This window comes from Corvus moneduloides, chromosome 2 (genome assembly GCF_009650955.1).
Source record: "Corvus moneduloides isolate bCorMon1 chromosome 2, bCorMon1.pri, whole genome shotgun sequence".
NCBI classification, from domain to species: Eukaryota; Metazoa; Chordata; class Aves; order Passeriformes; family Corvidae; genus Corvus; species Corvus moneduloides.
In genome coordinates, this window is record NC_045477.1 from 92,412,217 (window position 1) to 92,427,495 (window position 15,279).

The 15,279-nt window shown below is 41.5% G+C and overlaps 1 protein-coding gene across 2 annotated transcripts in view; it reads right to left on the reverse strand.

Annotated features, from left to right (window-relative positions):
• Nucleotides 1-1,407: 1,407 nt before the first annotated feature.
• The window catches only part of AFF3 (AF4/FMR2 family member 3), a 318,221-nt gene continuing 304,349 nt past the window's right edge, over nucleotides 1,408-15,279 (reverse strand). The window contains exons 17-21 of one of the 2 annotated variants that reach the window (XM_032100355.1): nucleotides 14,253-14,324; nucleotides 11,728-11,821; nucleotides 7,614-7,663; nucleotides 7,269-7,483; nucleotides 1,408-5,885 (exon numbers count right to left, since the gene is read on the reverse strand). In XM_032100355.1, the coding sequence (XP_031956246.1) occupies nucleotides 5,764-5,885; nucleotides 7,269-7,483; nucleotides 7,614-7,663; nucleotides 11,728-11,821; nucleotides 14,253-14,324 (553 nt within the window). In that variant the 3' untranslated portion in view covers nucleotides 1,408-5,763. The remainder of the gene's footprint in view (nucleotides 5,886-7,268; nucleotides 7,484-7,613; nucleotides 7,664-11,727; nucleotides 11,822-14,252; nucleotides 14,325-15,279) is intronic. The other variant, XM_032100356.1, reaches the window with a different exon arrangement.

Here is a 15,279-nt window from a genome sequence, read left to right on the forward strand (position 1 = left end):
ATTTATGCTGTTTGTCCCATTATGTATTGTTGTGATTCTCGCTCTCTGCCAGGATCGAAGTCATAGATACTCTGGGAATGGCAATTTCACCTAGGCTGTGACTCCCCTCGGTGCTAATCACTAATTTTATATACCCTGGTGTTTACACCAAGAGCTTACATGGTATTTAAGGATTTTGAGGGTCTTGTAGCTCTGGACTCAGGGGTGAAATTCATCCAGTATACTTAGCAGTTTTTTCCATAGCTCTTCAACAGAACTTTCCTTCTGAGGATACAAAGTGATTTGCAAACATTAATTAATTCTCAGAAAGCCCTATGAGGCAGATAAATGTTAAGTATCCCTGTGTTAGTACATATGAGAAACATGAGACCTGAGTGCCTTATCATTCACGCTGTTCACTGTATTTGCTCCCAAAAATGACCAAGTGCCGTGGGACAGAGGAAATCTCCTTTTTTCCCTAATTCTGTTGTTTTCCTTGGACCCTCTGGAATTCTTTGAGGGCAGCAGGGCAGCTGGGCTTCAAGCTGCAGTGTGAGACATTCAAGCTACAAAAATTGCAAAAGTGAGCTGCTGGTTTAGGGGGCAAAAGCCAGGCCCTTCATGCAACCTGTGGGTTACTTGCTCCATGTTCCAGCACCCCATTTGAAAGGTAGTTTGGGCTGCCAAAGTAGGAAGCACCCCTGAAAGTCAGGCAGACTTGTGGGCTACCAAGAGCAATAGGGCCATATAGCAAGTGGAGGCAAAGGAATTACCTGAAGAAATAGCCCCAGCTCGATCCCACCCATCTCACTGAGGAAAACCACAGTCTTTTGAAAGACCAAGGGATGCTCTAAATCTTAGTGCTTTTCCTCTATGTAGCTTTAGTCAGGTTAGCACAAACAGGACCTAAAGTGACTTTCCCAGTTTGTTAATTAACCTTAAGAGCAATTTACAGCATGGTGACCAGTGATGCTGGAAATGGAGTCTCAGCCTGATTGAGGGCAAACAGCAGCTTTGTGAGAGACAGTAAAGTACCTAAATTTTCATGCTAACAATAGTGGCTGAGAGACATTGTTCCATATTTTTTGAGACATACAAGACATAAGATCATCCAAATGCTTTTTTGAATGCATTCTGACAAATTTATCTATGGTTAAATGTCTTCCCAGCCCTTGGTGCACAGCACATAACCTAATGTAACAATTACAATTGTGATACTGATCAGACCAACCAGGCATTCTAAAGACATGAAAACTAGACTAATTCTTTAGTTTGAAACATGAGGTCAAATATGTGATGTAAATGATAACGAAAAGATACCAAAATGAGAGGCATTTTAGGTCTGTGCCAGACAAACTTTTGTTGTTACCTTAACAAGTCTGTATACTTCAGGCATTATTTGTATTTCTATTGTGCCAAGAGATTTTATTCTTTAGTTTGAGGATTCTCTCTGAATGGGGGACGGAAACGTTGCCATCGCTGTGAACAAGAAACATTTCTTTCTGACATATTAAGTATTAAGAGGATTATGTAAAGACAAGGCATATTGCAGAAGGAGATGCTCTTAATATAGCTTTTACCATGAACCCATGACCTGCCAAAAATTTAGCAAAGTTAAAAAACCTATTGCTTTGACAATCTTTTCATTTAAAAAAAATCATCTTGTAAAAAGATCAAGGAATTCATCCACTGTTATTTACATAAAATTCAAACTTTCCTGCTTAAAATCATGAATAATTTAATGTCACATCTGCAGGATATCTAGGCAGATGCCATTAATCCAAGTCATTTTGCAAATTCCAATTTCATTTGGATTAAAACCTACAACTAAGTCAGTGAATAGCATATACTGTACATGTGTTAAGGCTGGTGACAACTAAAGTCTCTTGGGTAGATAAACTAAGTACAGCTTAGCCAGGCCTAAGTGTATGTCCTCATCTGGGGAAGAAAAGATATCCTGACATTTCAGATTTGAATCAGTAGCCATGAAAAATGGTTGAACATTTGTATTACAAAAGAGATACTATGGCACGGTCCAAAAGGTGCATTTCATATAAATTAATTAGTTACACAAATTATTTTGACAACAGCTACTGCACTTCTGAGGTGATATGGCTGCTCAGTGATGAGTACTTAATGATCAATGGTAGGCACTAGTAATATCCTTCATGCTGAGTGACTTCTATTACTATTTAGATTTACAGTATATACACGTGTTTGTATCTACACTTAGGGCTTGATCCTCTTAACCTTCTTTACCTAAGGTCTTCTGTTCACTATAATCTCTTCCTTTGGAGCTCTGTGTTATTTGGTCAAAAGAAATAGGCAAACAAGGGGTTTGGGTATCCTGCCGTGTGATAGGAAGGACTACACCTGGCTTTTGACCACACTCGAACCTCTGCACATGCTTTGTTCCTACCTGAAACTCATGCCACCATGCAATACTATAAAGGATTAAGGCCAAGGGCTCTGTATGATCTTGCTGTCTGTGAGGATCCTATAGGCTGTTCTGTATTTGTCATGTCCACCTGCAATACACGGTTCCTTTGAATCCATTCCCATTGCTGTATCAAGTCTTACTGATTCAGAAGCTTCTGTTTGTAAGCAAACCTCTTGCTCCAGACATAATCCTTCTGGATTTGTACAGAATGACCTCTTACTTTTCCAAAACTGAACCTGAACGTTGCTATGGCTAAAGAAGCCTGCATGTTTCCAGACTTTTACAGGAGACTAAAATGTCAGTGTCTTTCATGGAACTGCAAAGAAGGACAGTCTTCTCTGGTCCCATCCAAAACACACAGAGCATCTTGGACACAGAGTGTGATATACCTAAGACTATTCAGGTTCTTAAAGTAGTGCTTATGCTTAACTGGACCAGACCTGAAGTCACATGCACTTTTGCAGAGCAGGCCCTAAGATGATGAAATTATGTATTTGTTGTTACCATGCCACGTTCAGTCATCCAATCAGCAGCAACCCTATACAGCAAATAGCCTGCACAAAAAGAGTATTCTAAATAACCTCACTAAATTAGTATAGCTGCAAGAAACCCTATGGAGAGAAGGCCAAACCCTCTAATCTGTTCATCCCGTTGCACCACCAGAAATTAAGGCTCAGTGTGCTCATCAGACAACACAGATGATGCCAGCACAAAAACTAAAAACCAGTAAGACTTCCATGGAAGCAATTGGAATTTTAGCTGAAATAATTCAATACAAGAACAATGTACAGGAAAGGACAATCATCTACAAGAGATGCTTAGTACTTGGAAATGTTACAACAGAACAGCATTAATTCTTGCATTTTTTTGAAGTTTCTTGACATATATCCATATAAAGAGTTCATCATGATTAAGAAAAATATCCCAATCTTAGTAAAATAAACATGCTTCAAAGTTCCATATTTGAAACTCAAATGCCACATGTGCAATAAAACTAAACTCCATTTAAGGCAAGTAATACATGTTACTTCTAAAATTTATCAACATTAAATATTAGAAAGGCCTCCCAACCCCCCCAACTTATCTGAAGATAAACATCATAGGCACCGTCAAAGAAAACAGAAGCTAATCTAGCTGGAGTTTCACTTTCCTGGTCTGAGGAGAAATCCCGCAGTACCTGCGTGTGGCCCTGAAGCAGCCGACAGAATCCGTTGCTATTAGTCTAGCAAATCCTGACAGACTTCCACAGCCGGAGATCAGGCAAGTGATAAACAGAAAGGCACCGATCAAGTTCTCCACCAAACTTGTGACAAAACAAATTGTGTTCCTTCTGGGGTGGGTGACAGCCAGGGCTAAGAGTGATGGCAGGACTCAGAGATCATGTATTTTGTAATTTAAAGGCAAGTATGTGTTCTCTCCTAAAGCCAGCCACATTGAAACACTCGAGTCCATGCTAAGAGGTGACCACAGCCACAGGGATTCTCTTGGGGGGAAGCATCTGAGCACCGATGGGCACATAAATATTGGCCCAGGATGGCTTGGGGCTGAGCAGTTCCTTGGTAGCTGCTTCAGAGAACACAGTGAATGCTCTGAGTCTGAGCAATAGCTGGAGTTATGGTGAGCAGCCTCGGCAGAAAAACGCAGCTATGTGGAGCTCAGTAAAGCCCACTCTTTACCACGGGGTACATGGAGTCTGTGCTACCAAAGACATTTGACTAAGAAATTGTGCCACACTGTTTGGTATCTTTTCTTCAAAATGCAGCTCTTCAAAAATGGGGGAGGAAAAAAAAAGGCAGCAAGGACCAATTAATCAACCATTTGTATCAGTGGCTACTTCCACTTGTATCTTCTAATGAAAGTGTGTTTTGTACTCACATTTTTTTAATATGTAAGCAAATTAGATTAGAAAATAACAGTAAAAGGGTTCAGCTAATGACTCGGACAAGAACAGTCCACTGAAAGTCACTGGAGCTGCTAATTTGAGTAAAGGCAGCAAATCTGATTGCAAAGAAAAAATATATTTCCAATACAGAGACCCTCTCCCCCAAAATATGTGAAAACCACTGAAAATGAACGAAAATGCACTGAGTGCAAGCACAGTTGATATAAACTGGCCTTGACCTCATCTGACCCAAATTAAACTCCAATTATTGTGGGATTAATTCTTCTGGCATGAAAAACACAGCCTGTCAACAGGAATTGAAAACATCCCATAAATCAAGAAATGTTAAAGCCTAGTTGAGGATTATGCATAAAGAGCGAGAGGATTATGATAGGAAACAGTTCTTAGCCTGATGAGCAGCAAACTCAGCTTCCCAGATAAAGGAAATTGCATGTAATGCTCCACTACAGCCTGGAAGAAAATGTTGCAAGCTTCTGCTAGATGAAAAAGATATGAAAGTCAAAATCTGCAGAATGAAGCCTTCCCATGCAAAGCCAACAACTGTTCTAAATATCCGTCTCTCTGTGTGTGCAGCTGAAATTAACACATTTTCTTTCCTAAGTGGACTACTGTTTGCCATAGTTTTCCTTATCTATTTACCGTCAGTAACAGAATGCAATTATCCACCATCTCTTTTAAGTTCTTGCTACCAGCATATCTGTTTTCAGGCCTTCCTTTTGCTCAATACCGTAGGTTGCACTGTTGGTGAGGAGCTGAACAAGAGGTAAAGTTATTTAAAAAGACAGGAGATAAAGAAATGCATGCAATTTGTTGAAACTTATTGCACATGAAGGAATGCTGTCTTTCTCCAACTTAATGTGGACTACTCAACTCCTCTCTGTGCTCCAGTGGAGAAGTAACAGGGAGATGGCACATTAATATGGAAACTTCTGTGATGTGTCCATGCTCGCAGTAAAAATTCTCCATGTCTATGATTTGCCCTCATTCCTTCCAGTTCAGGAAAGCCCCTGTGTATGTGCTTAAGCTCTGCTGAAGTCATCAGGATTTCAGTAAAAGCTTAAAGTTAAGAATCTATTGTGAGCTTTCCTGAACAAGGATCTGTGCTTATTGCACTTGGTTCAATCAACCCATAAGATTTTGGTTTCTGAGTTTTTCAGTACAAGAATAGAAAGGGTATGTTTGTGCATTAAGATCAGTTCTTTATAGTATTCATGAAAATGTTTGGAGAGTGATACAGAACAATTCATTCTGAAGAGACATCACTGTATATTGTACCTCTACACACATACATGTCTATACTCAGAAAAACTTTGCTCAATATTGAAGAAATGTTCACCTTTGTTTGGATCAATGCTGTAGCTGACTATTTCTGTAGCACAGTGTCCAGAATAACTGAATTATCCATGAAAGGGATACTGTCCATGTGAATGGCACACAGTCATTATGACAAGTGAGCGCTATTCCGCACCCAGTGAAGTCCTTGTTGAGTGTACTGAACTAAATGCTCCATACTGCTGTGCAAGGTGATAGGTCCCATCAATGCGTCCAAGTCGTTAAAAAAGTCTGCAGGGAAAAAAAAAAGATTCAGCATCAGAAGAGTGAATCTTTATTTGCTACTTGTCACCCTTTAATAAATTTTATTCTCTTGTAAATTGAGTCAGGCTGAACATTCCATGGGAATGAAAGTTTAGTGCTGGTGAGAATAATTTTAAAGCCCTGTGGTTCATGATGTTACAGGCTGATGCACAACAATTTTCTTTTTAAAGAACAAAGCAGTGAGTTCTTCAGCTTTGCTTTTCATTAATTTCCATTGAGTCTTGATAAAGCAAACAGGCGTTGGGCAAGATTTATTCTGAAATTGAAGACAACTAGATCAAAAAGTCTACACACAAAGTCCAGTGATATATTTGTGATATGCTAGATATTTAAGCTACCATGATAGAGAAATAGAGGCCTGTACAACATGGCCAACCTAGCCTAAAGAGTAATTTGGCTAATTAGCCAGTCAGGACCTAGAATCACAGAATGGTTTGGGTTGGAAGGGACCTTAAAGATCAGACAGTTCCAACCCCTGTGCCACGGACAGGGGCAATTCATTTGTCTACTCAGAGGCATGTAGCACCCATTTGAGATGCTCTCAGTGAGTTGATACTTACAGCCTGGACTGGCAGATCTAACTCAGGATGTACAGGAGAGTTTTGGAGTGGCAGTGTAGGTAAGGATACCTCAGTGAATTGTATCCCTGTCTCCCTTTCAGGGTGAACTGAACAGCACTCTGAAGCGCTGTCTGTATTGAACAAAGCTCCATCAACTGCAATGGGAGATGAGCCCCCCGACTCATATCTACACACCTACATTTAGGTGCCCTCATTTTGATTCACATCTTGCCCATGTCCTTGCCTTAAATACACAAATTAGCCTGAAAACCAAGGAATACTTTACCATCAAGTCAGATGCTGAGGCATTTGCTCACAGAAACCAGTTCACCTGAGAGAAGTTTGCTGCAGGCACCTTGTTCCAATCTGTGTCTGCTATGGATGGGGGGAGGGCTAGGGGCTGTTCATTCGTTCTGGAGAAAGGAGGTGTGCTCCTGCTTTTTGATGTGGTCTGGCTAAACACATCCCATGCAGCTCCATGACTTTGGGGCCAGGAAGCTGTCTTACTTCCCACAAACCTTCTTCTCTAGAATGACACAGATGGCAGTAAGTGCTACTCACAGCCAAGTCTGTGACCTGTCTGTCACAAGTCCTGGCTCAACTCTTCTGAACAAGACAGCTATCAAAATTGCCTTTTTGAGCTATTTTGGAACAGACTAGGAACAGACTGAAGAAAAAAATCACCTCCGCAGTCCTACTTTGCAGCTGGGTTTCGTATCAAAATAGTTATTTTCCTGATCCAAATCATGTGTCAGTCTTCTAGAACAGGCCACTGCCTTGCCTCGCTCACCTCTGTTTTCCTTGGCCAGGTTGTCAGCCATCTCCCAGTAGTCATAGCTGTGCAGAATGCTGTTGGTGATGCTGACATGGTTGGCGGCCATCTGATGAATGCGCTGCGGGATGCTGATGATAGGAGATGGGGAAGGGGCTCCTGTGCTCCCCTGGGATCCTACAGAACTGACTGGAGAAGGGCTAGGGGACATAGGTGATGGAGTTCCTGTGCTCCTGGAAACCGATGTTAATACAGTTATTTAAAAGGTATTTGGATTAAAAACATGAGAGTATCTGAATAAACCACAGGTAAAAATATATGGTTTCTGACTGACAATCTGATATAAGTTTCTGTGCAACTTACTTTCCACTGGCACCCCAAGGAGATGGGTTCTGGGCAGCTTTTGATGAATTCTGGAAAGGAAAGAGTAATTCACCATGCATGTAATTTATATAACACTACAAAATGAAAACATTAAAGAGTATAAAAGTACAGAAATGTAAAGAAAGTGATGCAATTGCATCTCATGATGCAAGAAACCCATTCAGCCTAGTTTGGTGTTATGATGAAGCAGTGCTGCAGAACACAGTCTGTTAAACACCCTGGCGTAGGGGCTGACTAGGAGAACATTAGGTGAAATGGCAACTTTTCACAGAAATCCTCGGAAATCAGAAAAAAAAGTGCTGCCAGGACTCTTTGTGAAGTTTAGGCTGCAATTTCTTGTGATGAAGAAAATGAGAAAGATTTCCTCCCACTCTCCTGCCCCCAATGACAAACGTTATTCCCCTAGGACCTGCAAGAATTTGCAAATCTGCTAGCCTGGCATCCACAGGGATGTGAATCGGGATCTGCAGCTCAAGTGGGTGTTTTAACCACCAGGCTCAAAAATCTTCCTCATGATTGCTCCTTGTGGAGCTGTTCCCCTTGGTCTGAACATGGCAGCATTCACAAGGTCAGAGAGACTGCCCACATAGACCGGTGGCTTTCCTAGGTGAAGGATTCCCCAGAAATCCCCAGAAGGGGCCATTAGATCATTTACTGACATCTCTTGCATACTTGGAGTCATTAAGACTCTCTCTGGTATACCGTGCTTAGGCTAAAGAATTTAATTGCTTGAGGAGAGATTACCTTGTACAAGCACTGTATTTACAGAGCAGGAGAAATTCAGGTGTCAGCAGTAATGGAGACTGGATAGCGAAAATAATTTTAGTAGTTAAACCTCCAGGAATTGAAGGGAATTCAGTGGCTGATTCCCGACCATTGGACCTGTGGAAAAACTCCACCCCTCTCCCAAGTGACTGATTTAGTCCTAGGCCTGTGAGAAAGAAGTCGTAAGAAACCAAGCTTTTCTAGTTCATCCCATCCACATCCTCACATTCAGCAATGGCCAGTCTGATTCTTCAGAGGAAAGTAACCTCCTTGTGCTCTCTCCTGAAGCCATACCTGCAGGTAATTGTGTGCTGGAGAACAGCCCTTTCTTCCTGACATCCATGTGAGACCAGACAAAGTCCTGCAGCTTGAGATCTGTTTATGGATACTGTCTTAAAGGCAAGGCTGCAGGTGTTGTAAACTGCAGGAGTTACAAGCAGTTCCAGCAGTACAAAAACTCTCGGTCTCTCATGGCTTAGTAAGGGAAAATGGTAAACAAGGGACTTCAGATGTTCATGGATTTCAAGGCCAGGAGTAATCCTGCAGTGTTCACCATCTGCAATTCATGTTTCCCACCAATCCTGGCACTTCTAAAAGAAGCTAAATTACTTTTTAAATTTATCTTATTTTTTTCCTTCTAAAAAGGACAGCTAGCCATATAGGAATTCTTAGACACTACTTATCCTCCTTGTTCTCCTGTGTTCTGTGTTTAGCAGACCTCACAAATGCTGTTTCAGTTTCAAGATGGAATCCTCCTAACTTCAGTGCTAGCTTTTGGATTCTGTTGGTCCAAAGCCAGCAGTACTGCATGACATCTGCAAATTATCAGCTCTGTTTCTATGTACACAATGATCTCTTAACCCATTCAGCACTAAACTGGACACATCTCCTGAGCCTCTCTTCAAAAAAGTTTGTTTCCTCAGTTTTTATGTGTCTTCTGAACAGCCTCTTGGGTTTCCACATCTTTTATGTGCACCCCAACACTGGCTGTATTTTAGCAGTAATCGTACCAGTGCTGTGTGCACTCTGTCATTCTTCATGCATTTTGACACTGGGTCTTCTGTGTCCCAGGTATGTGATATGAAAAATAAGCTTTGGAGTGTCCCACAAGGGGTTCTTCCTTCAGAGGGGTTTTCCTTTTTTTTTTTTTAACAGGAAAAAGCTAAGGTGTGAAAAGATAAAAAAGGAAAAATTCTCGTTTACCATCTTAAATAGAACCAACCTGGGAATCCTCAGCATTTGATCTTCTTATAGAATAGATTCTTTGTTTTTTTCCCTTTCTTGTCTGATCTCTCTCAGAACTACTTGTCTTCATCTCTCTAGTGTAATGGAAACTGAGTACCTGTTATTTACTTACAGAGTTGGAAGCAGGAAGATTTGAAAACTGGAGTCAAGGATACTTCCACTGTAAATCTAACCAACCTCTGCCTTATTGTACAACTTCCCATACACCTTTTTTCTCATATTTTAGGTATATTGCTTCAACTTCCTCTCAGTTCTGCACCAGAAAGGTGGAGGTAAGGATTCTAAAAAGTGCAATGTTGTAAGGGACCATCTCTTATGCCACCTTCCCTACTGCAACCCATTCTCCTGGTTTCTTTATGCTCTCATATGTGCCAGGCCCCTGAATTTCTGTGACTTCTTTTTAATTCTCTGCTGCATTCATTTTTTTTGTAACGGAAAAAAACCACTTAAAGGAGATTTAAATAGTATTTTTTTCTTTTCTAAAATAAAAGTGTGTCTAATTTTCCCTGCAAATGTGTGACAAGGTTTAAAATCTTTCTCTGATTGATAATACATGTGGAAGTTCTTAATGCAGTCAGCATTTCATGTCACTTGGTTTTGAAAGCTTTTAGATACCAAATACGAAAGGAGTGGAGAATTGGCTTGTTTTCCACTGAAAATTATAGCAAATGGATTTTTTTCCCCATTTTTGCTTTCAAAGGTGAGAATACTTTCTAATGTGAAGCTATGCTATCATTGTATCAGCAGGAGCTCTGCAAAAAACCAAACTCTTCTTGGCTACAGAAGAGTGTAAGTCCTTTTTATGTTTGCTGTGAAACAGTGTGTGCTAGCAGGAGACATTTTACATGGTTGAGAGCTGTTCTTAAAACAGCTATTCTCTGAACTGGTCAAGAAAAATAAAATACTTCAATAGGCACATATTTCTTTCCCCTGAAATCAAGTAATTGTTAGAGAAACATAATGTGTTGAATTATATATTGCTAAATTTTTGAAGCAATTACATTGACTTCAATTTCCATTTGACAATAACGGATCTGTCAATTCCCTTCCCTGTCTTCATGTGTTCAGAATCTGGTCATGAGCATTTGTGCTTGTATTTGAATTTTTTTATTAACAAAATGTCAAAGGATGGATGTTTTTCATTTCAAGGTTCTTCCCTCTGCAAAAAAACTCCAACAGATGAGCCCTGTGTTCAAAGACAAATGGCTGTTCAGGTCCCCCAAAGTGGTTTGTCTTAAAACATTTGTATGTTCTTTCTTTTTTATTATTATTATTATTATTATTAGGAAGATAAAGGCTAATTTTTGTGTTTGTACATCAAATGCTGGATGAATTGACTGCTAGGTGAGCTTCACCTTAAAGATTTTGTGCTTGAGATACTTTCCAGAGAATGGTTGCCTGTCAAAGAAAATATATTAAAATATTTTGAGAGACTTCCGGTCTTTTTCAAAATAAGCAGTGCTTGGACTTGTCAGAAGTGAAAAATGGAAGCAGTAGCAGGTGAAGCAAAGCAGGAAGGGGAAGCCAACAGTGCCATGTCAGGTACGTGGCAGGTGGTCTGTCTGCCCTCTGATGCCTCTGTACAACTCCTGCTGAACTCATTGTGAGCTGTTTGACAATTCCCTGGGTGGAAGATGTCCCACTGCACTGTCCTACCTACTGATGCTGCTGAGTGGAAGGCCTGCATCTATCACTGAGGACTGATCTAGATCAAAGTCTTCAACTCATGGGTAATCTAGTGGGAAGTGTAATCCCGAAGGGGATTCTTAGAGCAAAATCTGCAAAACCTACTCACAACAGAGCTGGATAGCACTAGACAATCGACCAAGAATAATCTGAAAATACCTGTTAGTACAACAAATTTATCATCCTTTGTGAAGGGAAACAGTGTGTATTTTTCAAAGAGGGACCCTTGTGAAGGTAACAGAACTAGCTAGAGCTCAGATGTTGCCATGGGAGTCTACAGTAAAACTCCACTGACTTCACAGGGGACAAACTAATCCCAGCACAGCTACTGTTCTAATAAGATGCTGTATCTCCTGTAAAGACACATTGATCTAAAAACATGCCATAAATAATGCACCTTGAAATACTCAATAAGCGCTTTTGAATACTTGACTGCGTGGTCTCTCTTGAGTCGGAACATCCTCCAGTACAGAAGGGCCAGGCAGCGGTAACTGGAATATAAGGGAGAGCAGAAAGTAAAGGGTGACTCCTGAACAGAAATCCCCCTGAATATCTTAAATTCTCACACTAACACAGAGTGGAAGGCTGACAGCACCTTGCTCACAGTTTTTATCATCATTTGTTGGCAGTACTTCACACTTTGCTATGGATTCATGAGCAGAGCAAGGTACTACAGCCAGGGCAGCTCACGCTGACACATGCTACCCGGGAGGTACTAAACAAACTATACCCAGAAGAGTCTGGGCTCCCAGGCCTTCATTCTGACTTGAAGTCTGCACACTTGGCCAGAAGCCTCTCCCATGAAAAGAGACATCCTGGAACCCAACATACACATATATTTGTATTTTTTCTTGTAAATGCATAGACAGCTTTTTGAGATCTCTTATCCCGGGACTTTATTGCAATAGCCTGGAGCCTGTATAGTGAACTCGAATTATAGTGGATGTATTTTGTATACATCCAGTGGTCTCTTCCAGCAGCTGGAGGTGTCTGGGATAAAGGGAAACCTTGGATCTGGCACAGATTTCAGTGGCCAAGCTCCTCTGTAGGAAACCAGAACAGAGACTGTTGGAGCCTGGAGGCTATTCCCAAGTCACTTGCCTGATTTGGTCCCCAGAGGAAACCAGCAGTGGGCTGAAAATCTCAACGTGCTGTACTGGAACTGCCTGCCCCTGTGCTCCTCGTTAGTCTGCAGAGTGCCACACATCTTTAAAGCTACATAATTAAATGAGAGTAATGGCTATTGACTATAATTATGTATCACAATAGCTGATAGTCAGTATTCAAGACACATATGCTCTTTTCTTTGCCGGTGGCTTTAGGTATACCAGTCTACTTTCCAAAGTGAGAATCACCACCACCTCTTCCCAGCAAGCTTTTTGACTGAAAAAGTGTGAAAACTGGGGCAAGTGTGAAAGCGCCCCACTACAGGAACTCCACTTTCAAAGGAAAAGCCCCTGTGTGTTTTGCTTCTCCTTTGGCAGCAGAGGCCTTGTTTTTAAAAGCAGTATTTAGTCTTGGAGCCAATCCGGAGCACCAGAAGGTGCCTTGAGTTTGGAAGTGCAGAGTGTTCCCCATCTCCCTGCGCCCAAGAGTTGCCCACACCTCAATGAACGCCTCGAATTAGCAAATTGTCCCCGAGAAAATTAATCCCCGCCAGGGCTGCTGAGCCTGCCTGGCTGCTGCCCGGAGCGCGGCGGTGAAATCCCGGCCGCCGCCGCTGGAGGACAGTGTCTCCCCAGGAGAAGCGGGCCGGGAGCGGGCGGGCTGGCAGCCTGCCCGGCGGGCGCCGGGAGCAGCCGCGGGATGCGGCGGCCGCGCAGCCACCACCATCACTCTCCCTCTGTCACCTTCACAGGTACAGCACATATGCAAATGGTGTCAGCTCATCTGCTGGCTGGCAGACGGTGAGTTAAGATTGCCATTCATCGCCCAGAGAAGGCTCCGTCTGCTTTCCCTCGCGCTGACCTTTCTCCTGCTGGAACAGATGCAGCGGCTCCCTGAATTTGGATGTGTTTCCGCACGCACCGAAGCGCTCCGGCAGTTCTCAGCAAGCCTTTGTAACACGGCTTTATATGTCCTTTTTAAACCGTTCTTTAGTCATTTTCCCACCTAAGCATTTTTAAAGCAATCGCCATTAATGCATTCTGTGGGCCTCCCGATGGGACAGAAAACCAGTGACAGCGAAAGGGCATTTTAAAAAAAATTGAATCTCTGAATATTTTGTTCCTTTTTATACAAATGATTAATTAGGGCTCCTTATTTATGGAGGCTAAACATGCATTTAATTTGGATTTTTAACAGATGGTTAATAGATGTTAAAAACACACTTGCTGATTGTAAATGTCCACTTACTGAGACTCAGTAACCATGTAATAGGTATTTTATGTATTAACTACATAGATATTAAATTAAAAATGATTTTAATAACATTCTAGTATTTTACTAGCAATCGGCAATCATCCTATAGAATCTAAGGTGCTTACATATATATTTAGAAATCTCAATTTAGTAGATAATCCAAGGGGCTTAATTATCCCCATCGCCATATTGCCCTTCGTATAATATAAATACAATTTATGATTATTGAGCCTAAAATATCAGCCACAAAAAAACTTACCAAGCTGTTGGTACAAAAGTACATCAGTCATAAAAACAACAAACCATCATGCATTTAAAAATTAATTACACTGATGTAGCATAGCCAACCTGTCACAGTCAATAAATAAGTACGAATCGCCTATTTAGAGAGACAGAATGCAGACCTGGTAGTGCTACAAGGGCTGGGCCTTCCCAGAGCAGAAAGTATTCTCTTAATTTCACTAGAGAACATAATTCTATCTGGCTGCATCCAGCATCTGATTTTCAGGAACTGGCTCACTGCAGAAAAGAAGCCTTTTGAGGAAAGCTTGATCTACTAACCATAATGCTGCCAGCTGTTTGTCTTCTGGCGTGGCGTTGGGGCCTGAGTGGGTTTTTAGTCTCACTGCATACCTTAAGCAAGAAGAAAAAAGCCAGTGTGAGTTAACTGACACAGCTTTATATTACTGATCAGAGAGCTACGCTGGCCAATGTTGTTTGATCTGCCCCTTTATACATATTTGCTCAAGTTACCAGACATACATGTGTTTTTCCTGGTTGTGTTTCAGAGCTATTTTGCCATTAGTAGTGCATCCCTGCACTCTTTAAACAGCTGTGAACTCCCTTGATCATCTGTCAGTCCAGAGGGGAGCCTAGCTGGCGAGGTGACACTGTCCTACCGAAATAACCTCCGCTGCTGCGGAGACCCAGTTACACAGAGTTCATGCAGAAAGGGTTTTGGAGTGTTTAAAGGCAGACAGCCTGCCTGGAAGCTGGTGCTGACCTCACCCTGCCAGTTCTGAGTGTGTCTACCCAGATTTGCTCCTCCGAGCACAGCATGGCAGAGGGGGAACATGTGGCTCAGAGCTATTTTTGCTCACATGACATTACATTCAAATTCTATAAATATTAAAGATCCACAGAGGTAGCATTGCTGTTTCAAGAGTGTATGTGCTATGCAATCACAAATTGGTTTCTGGAAATCTCAGCTTCCAGCTGAATACCTGAACAACAGACAAGGTTAGAACAACACACAGCGCTTCTGGGCTCACTTCCAGAAAAATACCTGTCCCCCATAATTAGCTGCTTGTGATTTTTTCTTACCTTTGCTTTCAAACTCTAATTCTGATACCTATGCAAAGATTCAGTACGAACATTTTGTTTCTACAGGCATACCTAGCAAACCACTTATTTTTCTGAGTTGCAGCGAGATCAACAGCAAATCACACTACAACACAGCCACAGCTACACACATTATTGAAAGCTATGGATCTGCAAGCAAAATTCATTTCCAGAGTTAGGACCATATATTTACTACCATGAGAAAAGACAGGGCAGACAAAGAAAGAGCTTTCTGCCTTTTGGGGAA